This window comes from Petromyzon marinus, chromosome 26 (genome assembly GCF_048934315.1).
Source record: "Petromyzon marinus isolate PM22_M1 ecotype Great Lakes invasive population chromosome 26, UKy_Petmar_22M1.pri1.0, whole genome shotgun sequence".
NCBI classification, from domain to species: domain Eukaryota; kingdom Metazoa; phylum Chordata; class Hyperoartia; order Petromyzontiformes; family Petromyzontidae; genus Petromyzon; species Petromyzon marinus.
In genome coordinates, this window is record NC_133692.1 from 12723055 (window position 1) to 12744956 (window position 21902).

At 48.5% G+C, this 21902-nt stretch overlaps 1 protein-coding gene across 2 annotated transcripts in view; it reads right to left on the bottom strand.

The window, feature by feature from the left end:
* Positions 1-364: 364 nt before the first annotated feature.
* Positions 365-21902, bottom strand: part of VWA3A (von Willebrand factor A domain containing 3A) — a 137339-nt gene continuing 115801 nt past the window's right edge. The window contains exons 26-33 of one of the 2 annotated variants that reach the window (XM_076069946.1): positions 20503-20611; positions 18159-18303; positions 13534-13678; positions 8285-8439; positions 7555-7684; positions 6137-6234; positions 5498-5559; positions 365-3053 (exon numbers count right to left, since the gene is read on the bottom strand). In XM_076069946.1, the coding sequence (XP_075926061.1) occupies positions 2989-3053; positions 5498-5559; positions 6137-6234; positions 7555-7684; positions 8285-8439; positions 13534-13678; positions 18159-18303; positions 20503-20611 (909 nt within the window). In that variant the 3' untranslated portion in view covers positions 365-2988. Of the gene's footprint in view, positions 3074-5497; positions 5560-6136; positions 6235-7554; positions 7685-8284; positions 8440-13533; positions 13679-18158; positions 18304-20502; positions 20612-21902 lie in introns of both variants that reach the window. The other variant, XM_076069945.1, reaches the window with a different exon arrangement.

The following is a 21902-nucleotide window of genomic DNA, read 5'->3' on the forward strand; positions in this document are numbered from 1 at the left end:
TATTGTTTTATTTTTATTATTTTATTATTTCCCTTCTACGTGACTTTACCGAAAGAACCAAGAAGAAGCGGTAACCGTATTGAAATTTCATCATTTACAGTGAATTGACCAGCCTGGCGGCACTGTGAGTAGCACGTTTGACTCGTGGTCGAGTTCAAATTGAACCCCGAGGGTTGACTCGGCCCATGGACTATCTGGTCGATAAAGATGCGTTCCAATTTGTGAGAGGTCAAACGTAATGACTTGACGGAGCGATTCGCATCTGCCACAGGAGTAAGGAACTTCCACGAGGGGTTTCGTTGTTGCCAAGAAGATGTGCACCATCATGTTGAATGTGAATGTTCATTTGAACAAGAAGACAATGACTTTTCTTGTTGTTTTTATTCAACCCGAATCAACAGTCATGACAGAAGGCACGTAAACATACGGGTCTGTTCTCCTACAACACGGTGGTAGTTGAAGAACACCGGGTGATGGAAAAATCGCGTTATAATAAACTATATAATATAGGGTAAAGCAACAGTCCGCAGTAACACGTGAGATGTGTACGCAGGCCGAACAGACTGAGGTGTGTGGTTAGCATCTAGAAGCATCCAGCAACATCCCAATGCCGTGTGTTATGCTACGCCGAGGCAGCCGTTACGACCGCATATTCCTACTCACGCGACGTAGTTCCGTTCACTCGATTTGCATTATATCCAAGTCGCATCCGCATTGTAAAATGCGTTTCCCTAATACATTCGTCGCGTTATGTCCAACTCGCCTTATGAAAACAACACGCAGCGTTACAGGAAACTACGAGTAAGACTTTGCATGTCCAGGGAGTGCGCCCTGAGTAGTTCATTCTCCCCAAACAGGGGCTAGTTATGGTGCACCGGGTTCAAGAAAAAAATTACCTTTAAATAATGAGCCAACGTGAGCGTGTAGAAGGATATATTGTGCTTTTGTCCATTCTTTACAATACTCCAGAAAAGCACGCATATGGAACACAAAACGCACTATATCGTGTGCGAATCGTCGACCATCAACCGAATCGGGACAGGACATGGCCGACGCGGCCACCTGATGCACAAACGGCCCATCAAAGACTCGGCGGCCTGCGAGAGTGCGGCCACGAATCCCAAAGCCATCGACAGCATCGTAAACACTCCACCGCTGCTGCTGTATTCACTCCTTTAAAAGAGAAATGGACGAGATCCACTCTGCTTCTTAATAGACAATTGAGTGGATAACAATTCTAAAATTGCATCTTTAATCTGCTGCCTTTAATCCATACGAAAGACGATATCAGAAATATTTTGTGCGCATGGCATCGTGGGAATTTTCACAATACGCCGTGAGCTCAACCAGGGGCATGTACACAGCAAATGTAATGTGGTATCTCCGAGCGACCAGCAGCATCACAACCCAGAATGTGCCCCCCTTTGAATATATTTCAGCAGTAGCAAGGCAACATTGTGTTTGTGTACAGCACCGGTGTTGGCCTCATTACAAACAGCACTGCTCCGTTACCCTCACCATTATGACTCTACCTATTGCTGGTAATGGAAAGGGGGGGGAGTCAAGGATGGGTGATACATCTGGCAGGGTTTTTCCAAATGACAGTTTCGCAGCGTATAAACATCACATCTGCTGGACCTTAACCTTGACCCACTCACTTGCCAAAAACCAAACAAGGTAAGAATTTATGGAAAAAATGTTTTTACCAGGTAAGGCCCACTGAGCTATGTAGCTCTTTTTCAGGAGCGACCTGCTATCACAGGTGATAGCTCAACGAAGTGGCTTATCACATGGGAATTTATATCAGCCAAATACTCTAATCGCACGTTGATTCTAAATGTGGAAGAAAAAAAAACCAGAGGACCAAGAGAAAAATCCAGCGACCACGGGGAGAGAGACATGCAAACTCCAAATATACAGCAGGCGTCAGGGTCAGGATCGAACCCACGACCTCCTGCATACCAGGCAAGGTAGTTAAGATCTCGCCAACATGGCGCTCATCGAACGCTGACTTCCAATTAATGGAAATTACCTATAAGCGCACGCGTTATAGTGTTGTTGCTCATATTTAATTTGAAGGCTTTTTAAAATATATATTTCAAGAGAACCATAATCTTATCAGTGGGTGATACATAGTAATGGTTAAATCGTGCCCATTAGGGTGATTGTCAGGGCTATAATAAGCATGACGTATAATCATATCGTTTGAGTAATTGCCTCTTTATTTAATACTCTATAAGCAACAAAAAAAGACCTTTCAGGTGCATTAGCAATTTCAGAATAAAATTTCATGTCCACCAAATGTCTTACAATTTAGACGTGCATAACCTCGAATATTACCTGAGAGCTCGCTGTTGGTTTCTTAATTGTCCAATGCGACGAACACTGTTTGGTAAAGAGTAACTGCATTGTGGTGCAATATTAAAACAATAAACACAATCTGTGTGTGGATGTTAACATGACTGGACGGTTGTGAGATTTGCGGTGTGGTCATGTCATATGTTTTGGACAATCAAGAAGGCCGTGCTAATCTAAATACATTTTTAGATTTTACCAGATAAGGCCAACGGAGCTATAGAGCTTTTTTTTCAGAAGCGACCTGACCATCACAAATGATAGCTCAACGAAGTGGCTTATCACATGGACATTTTTCGCAGCCAAATACTCTTAAGTGCACGTTGATTCTCAATGTGGAGGGAAAAACCGGAGGACCAGGAGAAAAATCCATGTAACCATGGGGAGAACATTCAAAAACTCCAAAAATACAGGCGTCAGGGTCAGAATCGAACCCACGACTTCCCATATACCAGGCGAGGGAGCTAACATCTCGTCACCGCGACGCCCTACGTGTAGTACACACACGCACAAAACACAAAAACAAATTTACAAATGTACATGAACCTGCCGTGAGCCTTACATGTGCGCTGGGAGAGATGGATCTATATATGGATGGTGTGGGTTTGCAGAAATCAATGTGTGACTTGATTTTCATGCCGGGTGACCTTCGGAGACTCCACCTTTCTTGCCCCCCGTCCCCTCCCAGACGCTTCCTTCTGTGGGTTGACACAGCCCTCTGTGATGAGAAAAACGGTTTCATGCATACACAACAACAGCCACCATTCGCCACAAAGTGGTGGTGATGTCACCGCAGCGCCTGTGCCAGGCTAGGTCCCAGGCTAATGCATACACGACAAAGATCCCCCATATAACCTGAACAGGTTTTTTAGGCAAGCGCTGTTAGCGAGCATCTATGAAGGCTGGCATGGCACAAGGGAGTGGGTGGTCAGAACCACGCCCGACCGCCTTTGTCTCCCCAGTGACGATGTTTACACACTGCACCAGGTACCCAGTTGAGGCTGCAGAACCGGTTCAAATATTCACCACTGTTATTGGTGAGCGGGAATTATTGGTGAGTGGGAATTGAACTTGGGTCGCCATGTTTGTAGCACAGCGTGCTTACCATTGCTCTGACACTTCCCACAAAGAAGAGGAATACGCATACACACAAAAATACAGTATTGCTCTTTTCAGGGCGGTAACTATTGATTTTCTGCACGGATTGTGACATCACAAAAACATGAGTGTCGAGATGCATTTATCGAGCAGTGGATAGACAACAATGACGATGCTGATGGTTGAATGCGACTATATTGGCTGAAAGGCCAATCTGCTTTGTATCCTTGATCTCCGCAGGCAAAACTAAACGCGAGATGCATTTTATATTAATGCATGGGAAGGCGACCGTGAAGCAACGCAGTCACGTGGTTAACCAGATGATGTCCATCCCATGAGAGAGGTGTTAGACGACATCAAAACAGAATGAGGTGAAAAGCCATTGTGTACATCAACGGTTTCCCAAATACTATAGAGTAAAAGCTGGGTATAATGTTGAGCAACGGGGGCGCCATGGTGGCGAGATGTTAACTCCCTCGCCTGGTATGCAGGAGATCGTGGGTTCGATCACAACCCTGACGCCTGCTGTATATTTGGAGCTTGCGTGTCTCTCGGTGGTCACGTGGATTTTTCTCCAGGTGCTTTCGAGTATTTGACTGCTATACATTTCCACGTGATAGGCGACTTCATTCAGCTATCATTTGTGGCCAGGTCACTTCTCAAAAAGATATATATAGCTCAGTGGGGCCTTAGCTGGTAAAATAAAAATACTGTAGTTTAGTTTTAACACACTTGACTGTGAGTTCCATTTGGGATGTTCGTTCAAACCCTTGTAAGTGTTTATGTTGTGTGTAGAGGGGACGCGTGTGCATATGTGTGTGCGCGATTCATTGCCACGCTGCCTCATCTGCAGCCTCGATCATCGCCGCCCGGCAAACGTAACGTTAATATGACAGGCGGTCCCCGCTTTTACGTCACAACACGTTCCTCGAAACCTCGTCGTCGTAAATCGGACCCCTATTTTCCCACACGGTAGAAACAGTGGATACATCACTAGCCGATGTGTTTTTCCTTTCATCAGCCGTATCTAACAGGGTTTAATTGGTAATCGTCCACAAAAAACACTCGGGAAGAACAAAAGCTCCACACCAAATCACATCGGAAACCAGACCGACAGACTCCATTTCAATGCGTTCTGAGTTGTGTCAGAAGATGTGTCGTAAGTCAAGTTTCTGCGTCATAAATCTTATCGACGGTAGCGTTAGAAAAACGTCGTAGATGTGGATCGTCGTAAATCAGACCGCCTGTATTTGTTTTTTACAAGGGACATGACATGACCAGCAGTAAATCTGAAATTGCGGGGTAATGAGCCGAGCGAGACACATTGGGCTTTTACTGCATGACACGGTTACTTCGACTAAAACTAATCATGAGCATCGTTGTGCATTAACTATAACCGGATACGATAACTCCATACTCTTTGGTTCTTTTGGTAAAGTCAGATAACTCCAGTTATGGAGGCGTTTGTCGAGCGCCCAAACGCATTTTTCAGTAGAAGGGTGGTCGCTGGAAATGCATCAAGATCTTATTCTCACAGTCTCAGGCCATCTCAGATAGCCTCTGAGGATATAAACGTCCTCATTGGGCACTCATTAACGGAGTTTGTGAGACATCATCCCAATGTATGACCCACAGAGGTTGGGGAATTGTTGGCACCGGATCTGGCTGCCTTCCCCCAGACTCGTTCTCTCTCTCCGAGAGTGAATACAAACTGTGCATGCTTTTTAAATTCCTATTGTTAAAACGCATGAAATGCAAGGAGATGCACTTTCAACGAAGTTTATTTGAATAAAGTAAGCCTACTAAAAAAAAAAGTGAATTTTACATATGCGCGTTGAACTTCTTTCGCACCATACGTAGGCAACCGTGCTAATCAGGGGGGAATGACAATAAACTAAACGCAAAAGCCGTTCTAAAGAATTTAGTTTTCAATCTCGATTTAAAAGTGGCTTCCCAACAAAATGAACACTGCGTAATATTTACTGCATATGTGTGTGCATGTTAAGTGGTATTTGCGTGTATATGTTGTGTATGTCAGCATTACCTGTGTGCGCATGTCGATCCTTAGCCGGGGTTTCATTTGTCCGTCTCTCGTGCAGAAGGACTCTGCATCACAACAGCCAGACACAGGTCACCACCGCACAGCAGAAACACTGCAACGCGAGCAGCGAAGCCAGAGATGGCAGCTTTCTTAATTGTATCGCTTATGCGACCTATTGTGCACAGTGATAACAATGTTTTTTTTATAAGGCGTCATTCATGCAAAATGGCATCTCACGATGCAATAACACGAATGTGTAGCACGTGTACGGTGAAAAAGAAGTTCAACGTGCATACAAGAAGTACAGAAAAGCAAAAAAATAAACAAACAAGGCACAGAGGACACCCAGACCAAGGTCAACTCAATTAAAGGCCAAAGTAATCCATAAGGTTTTTAAATGGGACTTAAATAATAGAAGGCAGAGCCCATCCCTAGGGTACGCGGCAAATTGGGACCACTGCTCCAGGCCCCGCGCTTTGGGGGGCCCCCGCGCGCTTCGACGGCACGGTGGTGTAAGATGGAACACTTCCGGTTTTGTTCGATGACGTTGGGGGGGGACCCACATGGTGGGATTTTCCCCGGGCCCGGGTGGACGCCACGTGTGACGTGTGCGTCCGTGCACGTGTCCAAGCGTTTGCTCACTGAAAGCCGCGCGCCTGGGTGAGGTGTGCACGCGCGCGGGCTATCTCGTCGGCCAGCCTCCTGAGGTCGTCTCCCTCGAACGCAGGCAGGATGGGATCCTGGGCCAACACGGAGGGAGGTGGGGGGGTGGGTGGTGGTGGAGACAGTGGCAATCAGGGTCTGGGCAGCCAGGGATTTACAGCACCACTGACCTGATGATCTCACGATTCCCGTAGCTTTCCGGTTGTGTACGTAGGACATTACCAACGCACACTGGTTCAAGTTTTAACCACCTCTACGGGGAGGTTTTAAGTTTGTTTTCTCCCTCTCTCTCTGTGTCTCTGTGTTGTCTCTCTCTGCCCGTGTGTCTGTCTTTGTGTCTCCGTGTCTGTGTCTTGTCTCTCTCTAAAATTTCACACTTAACTTCTAATTTAGCAATCTTTGGAAGAACATAATCAACCAGGCCATGCGTTAATTGTGTGTTGACCGACCCTCTGTGTTGCATTGCATTACATTTCCAATTTTTACTAAGTTTGTTTGATTTAGTGTGTTTTCTCTCTCTCTGTCTCCCTTCGTTTTGCTGCCCTTGCTTCCTGCAGTTGCGCCAGGTCTCTCATTGACATGATAATTTCTCTACCCCCCCTCTCTCTCTCTGCCCCCCTCTCTGTCTATTTAAGGCCTCGACACAGGGGCGTTGTTTCTCTGTGTGCCTATGTGTGTGTCTCTCTCTCTCTGTGTCTCTGTGTTATCTCTCTCTGCTTATGTGTCTGTCTATGTGTCTCCTGTTCTGTGTTTTATCTCTCTCTTAAATTTAGCAATCTTTGGAAGAACGTAATCAACCAGGTAGGGTGTTGACTGTTATGTTAGCTGACTATCTATCTGTGTTGTATTGCATTATAGTTCTAAGTTTACTAGGTTTGTTTTCTCTTTCATTTGTACCTGATGATGATTGCTTGTATTCCAATCGAAACGTCGTATGCTATTATTTAATTTATTATTTTCTCTTTCAACGTGACTTTACCAAAAGAATCAAAGAGTAATTCCTACAGTCACGAAAGCGCCAAATCAAGTTTGTTCTGGTATACCGGAGGTTGTGGGATCAATCTCGACCTACTGTATATTTGGAGTTTGCATGTCTCTCCTCCGTGGTCACGTGGATTTTTCTCCGAGTACTCCGGTTTCTACCTCCACATTTAGAATCAACATCACGCATTAAAAGTATTTGGCTGCAATACATTTCCACGTGATGATAACACCCATTTCGTTGGCCAGGTTGCTTCTGAAAAAGAGCTACATGTAGCTCAGTGGGCCTTACCCTGTTAAAATAAAAAGTTTGGTTCATTGATATTATTTTGGATGCGTAACGACGCGCGCGATGACGAGCGTAGGCGCGCGAACATCGTCGTCGTCGTCGTCACGTGCCGCCACCCAGCTCTCACGTGTTCGTCGCTGAAGCCTCCGGCGAGCATGCGGTGAGCGGCCAGTTGGGCGTCCGGCGCGGGGGCCGGCCACGAGTGGAATCGGCCGCCTGAGCACACGGCCAGCCTACGCAGGAAGTGGCGCGCACACCTAGGGGGGTGGAGGGGGGCGACAGATGCAGCGCCCACATCGGCTACAGCACCCACATCGCTCACATCACCCGCATTACTCACATTACCCACATCACACAAATCAACCACATCACCCACATTGCTCACAATGCTCACATCGCCCCATATCACTCACAATGCTCACATCACCCATATCACCGACAATACCGTGAACACATCCTGCGTCTTCGGCCAGATAGCTTAGCGGTAGAGCGGGCGGCTCGCAATCGAAAGATTGCGAGTTTCAATTGCTGGTTGGAGGCTGACTCAGCCCATCATATCTGCAGGGGCATGAAAGTTAGTACCACATTGTGGGGAAGCCAACAGTCGTCGTCCTGTGTATAGACTCGCCCCCCTGAACCATCGGAATGAGGAATTTCCACCGCCACCATAGGAATGAGGACTTTTCACCAACACCTTAGGGCTGTAAAACAGGAAAATTCACTTCGACTTGGACCAATCCATTTGGCTCGGGACATTTTACCCCAAATTCCACAACGAGGGAGGTGTAGACAACAACCCGTGCAAGGAGCGGAGTTACGGTCAGGGTAGCGGCGGGGGCAGGAGGATCCACACGTACGGATCGTGGCAGTGGTAGGCGACGGTGTGGATGGTGATGGAGCCGTGCTCCCCACCGAGGCGTTTCGCTTCTTGCAGGACCAGGTCTCCGCTCGTGTCCGGGCGGCCGTCCGACACCACGTAGAGTCCCTGCACGCCCTCCTGGGAGAATGCCGCCTGCGGATGCGCGCACCACCAACGGGCACGGAACGGATTGAGCGGCGGGGCTGCCGTGCACTTCGTCACGAGCCGGCGGTGGGTTTTGCCGTTTCACCGCGGCCGGCAATCGGACCCAGAGAATATTTATTTTGGCGGAGCTGGCGGAATGCTAAATTTTCATAACGGCATCGTCACTGTGCATCGCAATGAGCAGCGCATTTCGTTCATTGCCGCTTTCAAAAACCGAGAAAGGGCACACACGCGCAATGCGGAAGGCACAGCAGTCGTTTTCCTTAATGCACAGCTGTGCCAGCGCAATCAGCGTCGCACACTTGGTGCCCGGGGAATGCGGCCAGCAAGAAAATGGTGGGATATACGGCAGCGTCGCTGGTTGTGAAACCGCCTCCCTCCCCCATCGCAGGTCGCGGTGCTCGCTGTGCCTGTTGAGCCAGCCAGTCCCGATGCCTAAATGATGCCATGTGGTCAGCACCGGGCATGGGTGCTGACTGGCAGCCTGCTAATAGCAATACCCCGCCATTCACCACTTAAGTGACGGTGATGTCGCCACGGCGCCTCTGCCAGGCCAGGTGCACTTTGAGGCCACGTGAAGTATTGAAGGCTCGCTGATGGCAGGTCACGGGGACAGACCCACCAGGTGCCATGGGTTGACTGCCTGAGATGACTACTGGCAGATGCACTAGCTGTACCCCCTACAACAACAACCGCCATTCGCCACTAAGTGATGGTGACGTCACCAGGGCGCTTGTGCCAGGCTATGTGCACTACACACTGACTTGTGATACAAGCACTCCCGTCTATAACGACACCGCACCACGACCCCCCCCCCCCGCAGGGTGTAATTGCTCTGAGCAATGCGTAGCTTTGCCGGGTCGGTAACTTTTGAAGAAAGGATAATGAATGAATGTATAAAGGAAGGGTGGGGGGGGAATATGCCACAAACGCTTTTTGTAGAGGGAGAGGATCGTGGCAGATGTCACGGGTTTTTCGAAAGCGTAAAAAAAGAGTAGGTTTTCGTCAAGATTAAAAAATATGAGGCATTCTTTACGCACGAACGCACGTGCGGGTGAGCAAGTCAATGGCTGTGGACGCGAGCGTTGTTATGGATCGTTGTACAGGCAACACCGCAACGTTAATTCACCGCCCGTGCTTCTTTCCTCCTGAAAATGGATTTGAATCTTTTAGTCCTATCAGCCGTTGGGCTTTCCAAACCCGATCTATGAATTCACGTCTTTTTTTAAATGAGGGAAGGCTGCTCAAGGAGCCCTGAAGGTCGGTGGACTAAACGAATGTTACCCGTACGTGGAGAGATGACCTCGGAGGTCTACTTATTTATTTTATCGTACAGTTTGGTTCTCCTGTAACGCTGCATGTTGTTTTCATGATGCTAATTGGGTATAATTTGATTAACGTATTTGGGAACGCATTTTTTTATAACACGGATGGCGAATTGGATATAATGCAATTGAACGAACGGAACGACATTGCGCGAGTAGGAATAAGCGGTCGTACGGCTGCCTCGGCGTAGCATCACACAAGGCATTGGGATGCTGCTGGATGCTTTTAGATGCTAACCATGCGCCTCAGTCTTTTTTCGGAGTGCTTATGCATTTCTCACGTGTTATCGCGGACTGCTGAATTACCCTATATTATATATTGTTTATTATAATGCATTTTTTCCATAACACGGTGTTTTTCAGGAATGCAACTGGCACCTCGTTATAGGAGAATGGACCGTAACAATAATAATAACGCGATTTTACCATAACACGGTGTTCTTCAGGAACACAACTACCGCATTGCAGGAGATCAAACTGTACATAGCAATAATGCACTTCTGCGGCCGTCTGGAATGCTCTTCCTTCCGATATTAGGAGGCCACCTGAGCTGTGCACTTTTAAATCATCTAGATTGAAAGCTCAGATCCTTAGAACTGCTTTTTGTGTTTAGTTTGTTGTCCTTTCCCTGCCCCTGCACCTCCTATTATCAGGGTTTGCTAAGTATGTTTGTGGAAGAAGTGCAACGTACATACATATGTATGAGGGTATGATTAACATAATTAACATAGATAAATGTGTTACCATGCCCTTAAATGACCCCTTCCCAGATCGATGGGGGGAAGGGAGAATGCCTTTGTCTGCAGTTGTTGTGCAGCAGCAGAACAAGTTTGGTTGTCACCGTGCATCACAATGAAGAAGAACCCCGGTATGTATACGTGTTTAACTTTTTTACTGGGTTTCGACTTCTTCTTGCATGTGATGGCAATGTGGTTCAGGAGAGCTGAATGCCAATGTCGACGTCTGCTGGTCACGAAAGGGCTCCAGGAGAAAGTTTGTGCAGTTTCGCTATTCCTGCAAGGAAGCGAAGACTACAAAGGATTGCTGTGTGGTGTATCGTTTGGATTTGTATGTATGTTGAATTGACAGAAATTTCTTCAGTCTGCCAGCGTTGTCAAGAGACGCATTATGAATGTACGTACATATGTTGAACTTCTTTCGCACCGTACGTTGCCAACCGTGCTAATCGAAAATGCGGGGGGGGGGGTCAACAAAATAAACACAAAAAGCAGTTCTAAAGAAATGAATTTGTCAATCTATAATTAAAAGTGCACAGCTCCCAGTAGCTTCCTAATCTCAGGAAGGAAGACCGTTCCAAACAAGCGCAGAAGCGCATCTGTTTCATGGCCAAAGTCGCACTACCGTAGCATCCCTGTATTTTTCGAAATTTTCTTCAAAGCCTCTCTGTGAGAATCCGTTTGTTCTTTCGAAATGCGTAATGACATTAACGGAGTGACTTATACATACTGGGCTGGATGTAAATGTTCACTGTTTTACACTTGCCGTCTTCATACGTACTTGTGCAGTAATGCACACATTTGAGTGACCGTGTGGTTGCATGCATGGGAAACATCTGTGTGTGTGTGCGTATACGTGCGTGTGTGTGTGTGCGTATACGTGCGTGTGTGTGTGTGCGTATACGTGCGTGTGTGTGTGCGCGTGTGTCCGTGTGTGCATTGAACTGTGAACAGGGGTAGCGGTAGTGGAGTGATTAGCGCGCTGTGCTATGCATCAGTTCGATTCCCGCTCACGGCCAACACCAGGGACCATTAACTGAACCGGTCTTAGGCCTCCCTTAAGTCACCTTAGCCTCAAATGAGTACTCGGTGCGGTGTGAGCATCGCCACGAGGGAGACAAGGGCTGCCGGGCGTGGTGCAGGCCACCCACCCACTCGTGTGCCATGCCGGCCTTCAAAGGTGCTTATGAACAGCACTTGCCCCAAAAATCTGTTAAGGCTATACGGGGGATCTTTGTCTTTGTTGAATCGTCAACAGGAGGAGTGGTAGAGGAGTGGCTAGTATGCTGTGCTACGAACCCAGCGACCCGAGTTCGATTCCCACTCACGGCCAACACCAATGATGATTGTCTGGACCAGTCCTGGGCCTCTTAGGTCAACTGTGCCTCAAAAATAAGTACCCGGTGCGGTGTGTAAACATCGCAACTGGGAAGACAAAGGCGGCCAGGCGTGGTGCTGGCCACCCACCCCTCGTGTGCCGTGCCGGCCTTCATAGGTGCTTATGAACAGCACTTGCCCCAAAAATCTGTTAAGGCTATACGGGGGATCTTTGTCTTTTTTGAACTGTCAACAGGAGGAGCGGTAGAGGAGTAGCTAGCATGCTGTGCTACGAACCCAGCGACCCGAGTTCGATTCCCACTCACGGCCAACACCAGTGATGATTATCTGGACCAGTCCTGGGCCTCTGTTAGGTCAACTGTGCCTCAAAAATAAGTACCCGGTGCGGTGTGTAAACATCGCAACTGGGAAGACAAAGGCGGCCAGGCGTGGTGCTGGCCACCCACCCCTCGTGTGCCGTGCCGGCCTTCTTATGTACTCGCTAAAAACACTTGACCCAAAAGTCTGTCAAGGCTACACGCGGGGGATCTCTGTATTTCGTCACGTGTCTAACAGCAAACGTTTAATTTCTGATCGTGCACCACAACACTGTTGGCAAATATCCTAATCCGTCCTGGGGGGGTCTGCAATAACCTTATATAAATATCTCGTGCGGCGTGACAATATTAGCACTGGCATGACAAATGTAGTCGTGTTGCGGCGCTGACAGCGCTGCCCTCACAGCTTCACCCTCGCAGCAGCAGCGGCGGCTTTTGGCTGGCCATTGAACAGAGACGGCCACCGTGTGGGGGGCTTTATTATATCGCGAATTTTCCGTAACGCAGTGGTCTTGAGAAACGCAACTACCACCGCATAATCAGAGAACAATGCACATTAGCAATAATGCGCTTCTGCGGCCGTCTGGAACGCTCTTCCTTCCGATATGAGGAAGCCACTGGGAGCTATGCACTTTTAAATCGTCATCTAGAATCACAAAACTCGTTTCTTTAGAACTAGATTCTTTGCGTTTAGTTTGTTGTACTTACCCCACACCTCCGATCAGCACGGTTGGCTATGTACAGTGCAAAAGAGATTCAAACATACATACACTACACTATACACTGCAATACAAACGACACTATACACTACATACTACACGATACACTACGCTACACTATACTCTACGATACACTAAACTACTTTACACTACACCACTATATGAAATAGAATAAGTATTTCTTTAGAACTGATTATAGTGTTTAGTTTGTTGTCTTTCCCCCGCACCTCCGATTAGCGCAGTTGGCTACATACAATGCAATAGGGGTTCAACTATACATACACTGCACACTACATACTACACTATACACTACACTACACACTACATTATACACTACTATACACTACACTACGATAGACAAAAACACAATATTACATCGAAAATTTATTTATCTAGAACTGCTTTTTGTATTTAGTTTGTTGTCCTTTCCTCGCAGCTCCGATTAGCGCGGTTGGCTACGTATGGTGCGAAAGAAGTTTAATATACATACGTACATACATATGTACGTACATCCCGGGTGATGGGGATACGTCCACCGCCGTTATGAAACACAACTGCTGATGGAAGATACCCACGGCACCGGTCCGCATGGCTCAGAAAACGGTGTGGGGGGGGGGTCCGTGTGGGTGTGTAGATGCATGCAAACCCGCAGCGCCCCCAGCGTGTCGGTGCCGCCGTGCGCCACCAGGGAGGAGACCCAGCGCACGGCATCGCGGCACGACTCGTCCGACACCTCGACCGGCCGCTCCTGCCAGCACGCCACGTCACCCGAGAACCGTATCATGTTGAACCTGCGCACACGCACACACGCGCAGACACACACACGCACACAGACACACACATGCACACACACACGCACGTGCAGACAAGCACACAGACACATAACAACCGCCATTGACGTCACCACGACGCTTGTGCCAGGCTATGTGCACCTTGAGGCCACGTGAAGTGTCGAACGCCCGCTGGCAGAAGGTAACGGGGCAGACCCAGATGCCACAGGTCGACTGACTAAGACGACTGGCTGATGCACCACCTGTGCCCCCTACTGTGCCAACCTGCTGTGCTTTAGCCACCCGGCGCACCGCTCGATGTTGTGAGCGTCGCTCCTCCGCCCTCCGTTGTTGTTGGAGGGCGACTGCCTACAACTGCTCAGTAGCGTCCTTCACGAGCCTCCTCCACATCACTCCATCTCTTTTCTATCCCATACCGCATCCGTTTAGCCCCCTCGATCCGGCCGAACAAGAGCTGTTTAGGCATGCAGTGGCTGGGCATGCGGGCTACATGGCCCAGGCAACGCAGCCTTGCCTGCCGTAGTAGCTCACTGATGGGACTTTGTCCAGATCTTTCAAGGATTTGTGAGCTCCTCACACAACCCAGCCTGGTTAAACCCAGGATGGATTGTAGGCAGGGCAGCCAAAATGTTTCTAACCAGCGAGGATGTTCCATTAGGGGGTCCACGTTTCGCAAGCGTAAAGAAGGGAGGGAATGACTGTGGCTGAGAAGACCTGAAGCTTCGTGCAGAGCTAGAGACCAGGAAGCTTCCACACAGCTTTACACAACTGATGAAAAGATAATGCGATTCGACTGATTCGGAGTGAGACCTCTGCTGTTAAACTGAAGCCGGTCATGAGTACACTGCCCAGGTATGGGAAACTCTCTACTCTCTCTACAACTGCCCTATCACCAATTGTGAGTTGTGGGGGTGGAGTGTCCGATGGTACAAATTACCCAGGCAGGTGCTTAGCTTTGGTGGGGCTGATGGTAAGGCCCCACCCACCTCTTCGTGGCAAGCTCCAGATTCAGCAGCAGCACCTCCAACTCCTCCTTTGAGTGAGCAGCAATTACCAGATCATCAGCATACGTAACATGGTTGAGCAATAGGGAGCCATCCCTTTACCGCACCCGGGCATCGATCAGCCTCCCATTGTATCTGTACCAGATGGAAGTTCCTCCGGTACAGCTATTGAAGGCTTCACAAACTACGTGGTCAAAATAGATGTTAATGGGTGCAAGAGGACATCCCTGTCGCACCACCAAGGTGTACAGAGAATGACTCTGACTCCCGGCCACGTAGTTTTACCCGGGCCCGCTCACCATCATGAAGGTCCTTAATGATCGTGAGAAAAGGGTCAGGGACTCCGAAAGCACGAAGAACAACCCAGAGCCCAGACCTACTGATGGTATCATAGGCCTTGACCAGGTCAATAAAGCAGAGATATAGGTCTTGTTGGAATTCCCTACATCTCTGTTGTAGCAGACGGACAGATAATATGGCATCTGTGCAGGACCGCCCTTTCCTGAAACCGCATTGGGGCTCAGCAAGCTTATCCTCAGTGTACCTAGCAAGGTGATGCTGAATAATCCTTGCCAGGACCTTTCCCGGCACACTGAGAAGTGAGATTCCCCTGTAGTTGTTACAGTCTGTGCGGTCTCCCTTCTTAAAGAGGGGGGCCAACCAGGGCATCCTTTCAATCCTGCGGAACCCATCCAGTGGTCCAGACTGTTGTTATGATGTCATGTAGGGCAGTCTGTGCACAAACTCCACCCTCCCTCAGCATTTTGCTTGGGAGATCATCTCTGCCCGGTGCCTTTCCTGGTCTCAGACTCTGGATCACCTTCAGCACTTCTTCAACAGATGGCACCTAAGCCAGCCACTCACAGGGGGTGACTTCTGCTTCCAATATTTGAGGCACCGCAGCCTCGGCAGGGTAATCCCCACTTTGTCCCACGTTGTTTTCCTGGCTGAGGGATTTCCCCTTCCCCAGGACCTCACAAAAATGCTCAGCAAATCTGCAAACCTTTTCCTGGGGGTCAGAGATTGGATCACCGTACTTTCCGCTAATAATAGGTGTGACGCTGCAGGTTACTTTTTTATGGAATTGAAGAGCGATTTGTGATCGCGGGCCATTGAGGCAGACTCCATCTCCTCAGCAACCCGCGACCACCACCCATCCTTACAGCGCCTCACGGCTCTCCGAAACTCCGAACGAAAGCTGCGGTAGGCCTCCTCATTCTCCGACGTGGGATGCTATAGCCGTTGATAGTGGGCCTGTCGCTTTTTCTCAGTCAGCTTGAACACCTCCTCTGTCAGCCAGGGTCTCTGGGGAGGTCTGTACCATGTACTCAAAGCAGCCATTGCAGCTGCATGAGCCACAGTCCTAAACCTCACCCATTTCCCCTCGATATCAGGAGGAGTGTGGAACGATACCAACCCCAGCCGCAAGCGATGATGAAATTCTCGCTTGCAACTTTCATCAGCTATCTGAGACCATGCCACTAAAGGTTTGACTGGGGTCCTGGGTGTACACCCACCACCGGAGTGGAAGAATGGCAGGCGCATCTTACAGATGACAAGTCGATGGTCAGTGGGCAGATCAGCTCCACGGTAGGTCCTGGTGTCAAGGACATCGACCCGCATCCGCTGTTCCGTCACTATGTAGCCCAGCAGATGTTCTTGCTTGGACCCGGCGTGCATCCATGATGTGGTGTGGATGCGCCGATGCCGGAATAGTGTGTTGGTAATTACAAGCCCATGAGCTGCACAAAAATCTAGCAGCTTCCTGACGTTATTGAGATGATCTGGCCCATGGGGGCATAAGTAACCATGACCACCACTTCTCGCCTCTGGTTGATGGGAAGGCGAGCCCAGAGTAGCCTGGGGCTTACAGCTTCCCACACCTCACCGCCATGCTCCCACACCCCCTTCATTATTTTGTTCAGAAGAAGAGCCACACCTTGTTGTTAGGCAGTCTCCTGCCCCGAGTAGAGGACTGTCCACCGGACCTCCTGAATACCAGAGATCCAGGCGGTACCGGTCCAGCTCCCGACAGAGGAGTGGCAGCCTCTCCTCCGCAGTGAGCGTTCGAACATTCCATGTGGCCATCCGAAGTGGCTTTTTATTTCTGGAGGAGCCCCGATGGTAGAAGATGGTAACTACCTCGCCTGGTATACAGGAGGGATCATGGGTTGAATCCAGACCCTGACGCATGTGGTTTCCTTGGTCGCGTGGATTTTTCTCCGGGTCCTCCGGGTTTTCCCTCCATATTTATAAACGTGCATTTAGAGTAATTGTCTGCTATAAATTTTTACGTGATAAGCCACTTTGTTGACTTATCGTTTACGGCCAGGTCGCTCCTGAAAAAGAGCTGTACAGCTTAGTGGGCCTTACTTGGTAAAATTAAAATCGTATATTTAGTGGCAACTTATAAAGTCCAATGATATTTCGGAGCAGAATCTTTTGGCTGACGTTACTACTGGCAGCAATACATACAAATGAGCATTGACACAATGGTGGAAATTCCTCATTCTTATGGCGGGGATTAACCCTGGAGGGACGATGAGCTGATTCAAACATACGGTGCGATTAGCACAGTTGGCCACATATGGTGCGAAAGAAGTTCAACGTATGTACAACGCACACGGCATATTTGTTAGGTGATATTCAATCGAGTCGTGGGCTCCCCTTCACTAACCCACGCCGATCAGCAATCGGTTAAGCGCCGTCGTACATATGTACGTAGGTTGGAGGTCGCAGAGCGCGACTTCGGTGGCTAGGCACCGGCCCGCCGGACACCAGCGGAGGCCCAGGTGGGGTTGGTGGAGCTGTAGCAGGCTGGAATGCCAGCCGATTGTCGCCAACAAAATACTGCAGTGGGGTGGAACGATGGTGGCCAGAGGCATCGGAGCGTGACCAGAGACTAGGCGTGGGCTACCTGAGGCTACAGAGACCTTGGCCGTAAGTAAAATGTTTCAGACACCGCCGGAGGTGATCTTTGTGAACCTAAATCACGTGTCTGTCTCATTGCTGGTTGCATAAAGAATCAGCCCCAAACTGTTATCTCACAGCTGTCCATGTGACTATTCAAATCCAAATTAGACTTTTATCATCTCTGCAATTTATTTTCAATATATACGTACATATGTTGAACTTCTTTCACACCAGTTTAACATATAGGCTTTCACGACCAATATCATCCATAATATAGGTTTTTGTTTGGGTTAGAACGTACATAGCCAACCATGCTAATCGGAGGTGCAGGGGAAGCACAACAAACTATGCATCTCTGAGTTGAGTCTCTGTGTCTGTGCGAGCCTATGGGGTCTCTGTGTGTATTTATATATGTTCTTTCCCACCATACGTAGCCAACCGTGCTAATCGAAGGTGCGGTCCAGACACACAACGGACCGTGGCATGGTGGTGGCCTTCAAACCAGCAGTGGAGCGACAAAAGGGTTAGGGGGGGGGGGGGGGGGCAGCCGTAACAATCATCACCTGGTGCAGTGGTGGCGCAGCTGGTCCCAGACAAGGCTGGCGAGCTCCTGCTGAAGCTCGCAAAGGTGAGGCGTCATGGAGCCGGACACGTCGATCAGCAGGCACACGTTCGCCTCCAGCACCACGCCGAACACGCAACGGCTGCCTGCACGGCAGCGAGCGCGCAATACCAAGACGTGAGGTCGCCCCCTGCTGTAGCCTCCAACAGGCTGTTGGGGCGAGTGGTAGCCACGCCCGTGAAGGCCGGCACGGCGCACAAGGAGGCTGGGTTGCCCGGCACCATGTCCGGCCGCCTTTGTCTCCCAAGTGCCGATGTTTATCTACATCGCGCACCTGGTACTCATTTAAGGCTGAATCGAGTTCGGGGAAAGCCCAGGAATGGTTTGACCGGTTGAAATGACTGTTGGCCGTGAATGGGAACCGAACTCGGGTTGATTGGCTTATTATTACTTCCATACAATTTCTGGGTGTTTAGGTCACAGGCAACGCTCTCTGCCCTTTCTACACTCTCAAACCATAGGCTACCGTCACGAAGCACCACGTGCTCGGTTGAACCAATCAGGCTGGCTGTTTCCACGTTGTCGAGATGTTAACTACCTCGCCTGGTATACAGGAGGTCCTGGGTTCGATCTCAACCCTGACGCTTGCTGTATATTTGGAGTGTGTATGTCTGTCTCTCCCTGTGGTCACGAGGATTTTTCTACGGGTCCTCCTCCCGTGTTTTGCTCCACATTTAGAATCAACATGCATGTATTTGGTTGCTTTACATTTCTACATGATAAGCCACTTCGTTCGGGCTATCACTTGTGGCCATGTCGCTTCTCAAAAAGAGCTATACAGTTCAGTGGGCCTTCCCTAGTAAAATAAAATAAAAATGTTTAGTTTAGTTTTATGATCAATGCTGGGGCTTTTATGTGCGTGTTTGTAGCTTAGATACCTTGGAAGATCTAAAAGTATTCTCTCACTTGTGCACTGCTTAGGCTAGCAAAGCCTCTCGATTATTCACGTGTGGTTTATCTGATTTGCGAATTAAACGCGCACCTGAGATTTTGACATAAATTCATAACACATGTATTTTCCCTTAAGCCCAAATGAATAATCTAAAAACAGTTCCACATTGATATTCTTGGAAATGTTTATTACAAGTCACATGAACAAATATGTGTTGCGATAATCTGAAATCCACGTAATTGCCTCTACAGTACAGTAGTTGCAGATCTTTACAACAGTCGGTGAAGTTAGATGTTGATTGGCGTGGCTCTGCTCCTGTCCACTTAGTGGGCCGAGTCTTCTGCGTGGGAGCAGGAAAGTGTTATCACTGAGCACGTGCATCATTGATCGGTCGATTCTTTACTACAAATCTATATTTGAACAAACTACATTTTCTTAACTTAAACATAATTTTTATCAATATTAGTTGTTTTTGGCAGAGATCTGCGATTTTGAATAATCCGCGACCGTCCTCCCCCTCATTAGCGCGAATAATTGAGTCTGCTGTGGTTGGTTGCATGGAAGGCCTGAATTGATGTGGCATGGATTAAGACAACATGGCAGGTGTCAGTGGTGCCCTTTGGTTGTTTTTTGCGGAGGTCGATAAAATAACCGATATCGATAAATAACCACGACCGGAAAGCTTGCGACAGCATAACTTTCACCAAGAATGGAGGACCGAGATGCAACAATGAGCAGAGCAATGGAAATGTGAAAGTGCAGCAAAGATGACACAATAGAAACCATGAGCAATGTATTGTGCCAGTCGCCGCCCCCTGCCCCCCCAATCTATTAACCCACAACAACACACTGTGCCGTGACCTCCCGCCTGCCTGTGTGAGCCTTCTCCAAATTCACTTGGCTTCAGAGTGCACTTCACCTGGCCAAACGTGCCATGATAACCACTACTTAGTTGTGAATGGTCGCTTTAAACTATTTTTATATTACCAGGTAAAGCTCACTTAGCTATATTAGCTTCTTTTTCAGAAACAACCTGGCCATATCACAAACGGCAGCTCAACGAAGTGGCTTTTCATGATCGCGTGGACATTTACAAGCAGCAGCCAAATACTCTCAAATGCGTGATGCTGACTCTAAATGTGGAGGGGGAATAAAACCGGAGGGATCCAGGGAGCAAAATCCACGAGACCCGCGGTGCGGTTTTTGGCTTGCGCTGGCAGCGCCTTAGATAGAAACGCCTTGCAGGGACTGATTCTTTGAGCTGCAGTGATCCAATTATTATGTCTGATGTGGCTATTGTTCACAATTGCACCCAATAAAACAAATAAAATAAGGGTAGGTCGTCGTGGCATTGTGCAAGCGGCTCGCGTGTGGGATGGCGGCGCTGCGCTACCGGACAGGAGCCAGTGGAGGCGTGCAAGATAGCGCCGCAGGACCCGCTGCAGCACCTCCGCGTATTCCTCCAGCTCGTGCAGCCCAAACTGCAGGTGCCGCACTTTGCCCTGGCATGGCGATACGACACATGTGCGCGCACGTGTACACCGAGCATTCGTAGGCGACAGTCCGCACGGCGAGTCTCCCTGTTTAACGGGCCGGCGGTAGATGCGTTCCTCAAAAAAAAAGCGCAGCACTCAGCGGAAAATGCATTCAGTGAAAATTATTTCCCCCATTCTACACAACTCTCATTGTCCTCTGTCCCAACCCCTCCCCCCTCTCTCTATTTAAGGCCTCGACACAGTGGCGCTGTCTTTCTGTTTGTCATTCTTTGGAGTAGCGTGGTCAGCCAGGTGAGGTGTTGTCTGTTGTGTTGGCCGGCTCTCTGTGTTGTGTTGCATTGTGTTTCTAAGTTTACTATGTTTGTTTTTTCTCATTCATTCTTACCTGATGATGGTTGCTTGTGTTGCAATCGAAACGTCGTATTCTATTATTATTTGATTTTCTACGTGACTTTACCGAAAGAACCAAAGAGTTTAATGTATAATTTTATTGAGGGACTGTGTGTTGTCTTGGTGTGATCTGGGACTGTATTTGCTGTTGTTTTACTGCCTTTCCCAGGCTTCGGAATTTATGTAGTAATGCAATTAGAACTTATGTACTTATTTATTTAAAGGGCACCACGGTTGTGGTGTTATCGTCCTTGCCTGGTATGCAGGAGGTCGAGGGTTTGATCCCGACCTTGATGCCTGCTGTATATTTGGAGTTTGCGTGTCTCTCTCCCTGTGATTGCGTGGATTTTTTTCTCCGGGTCCTCCGGTTTTCCCTCTACATTTAGAACCAACACGTATTTGGTGTATTTGGCTGCTATAAATTTCCACGTGATAAGCCACTTCGTTGAGCTATCATTTGAGGCCAGGTCTCTTACGAAAAATAAGCTAATAGCTCAGTAGGCCTTGCCTGGTCAAATAAAAAAAATAGTTTTAGTTTTAATCACCACTGGGCCGACCGGCAGGGCGATGCGTGAGAGGCAGTTTGTGAAGACATGAACGTGGACATTCATACGTTCCGTTTCAATCTTCAATCACTTTAAAAGTTTGGCATTTTCTGGTAATAATTAAATAACAAGCCGGTGCGAGCCAGAGTGGAGATGCAAACCCCGGTGCTGCCAGACTGCCAAATGAACAACATGGGGGATCCATCATGACCCTTAGTGGATTGGTACTCGCGTGCCAGATCGTACAACCCTATGTTATTGTCAAGAACGTCTCTGTGGCGATGAACCACCTGTGCCAGTAGCAATGTTTCTCAATTCTACTGTAACCCATTTGAAAGTTGGCCTTCTAACTTTTTTTTGCA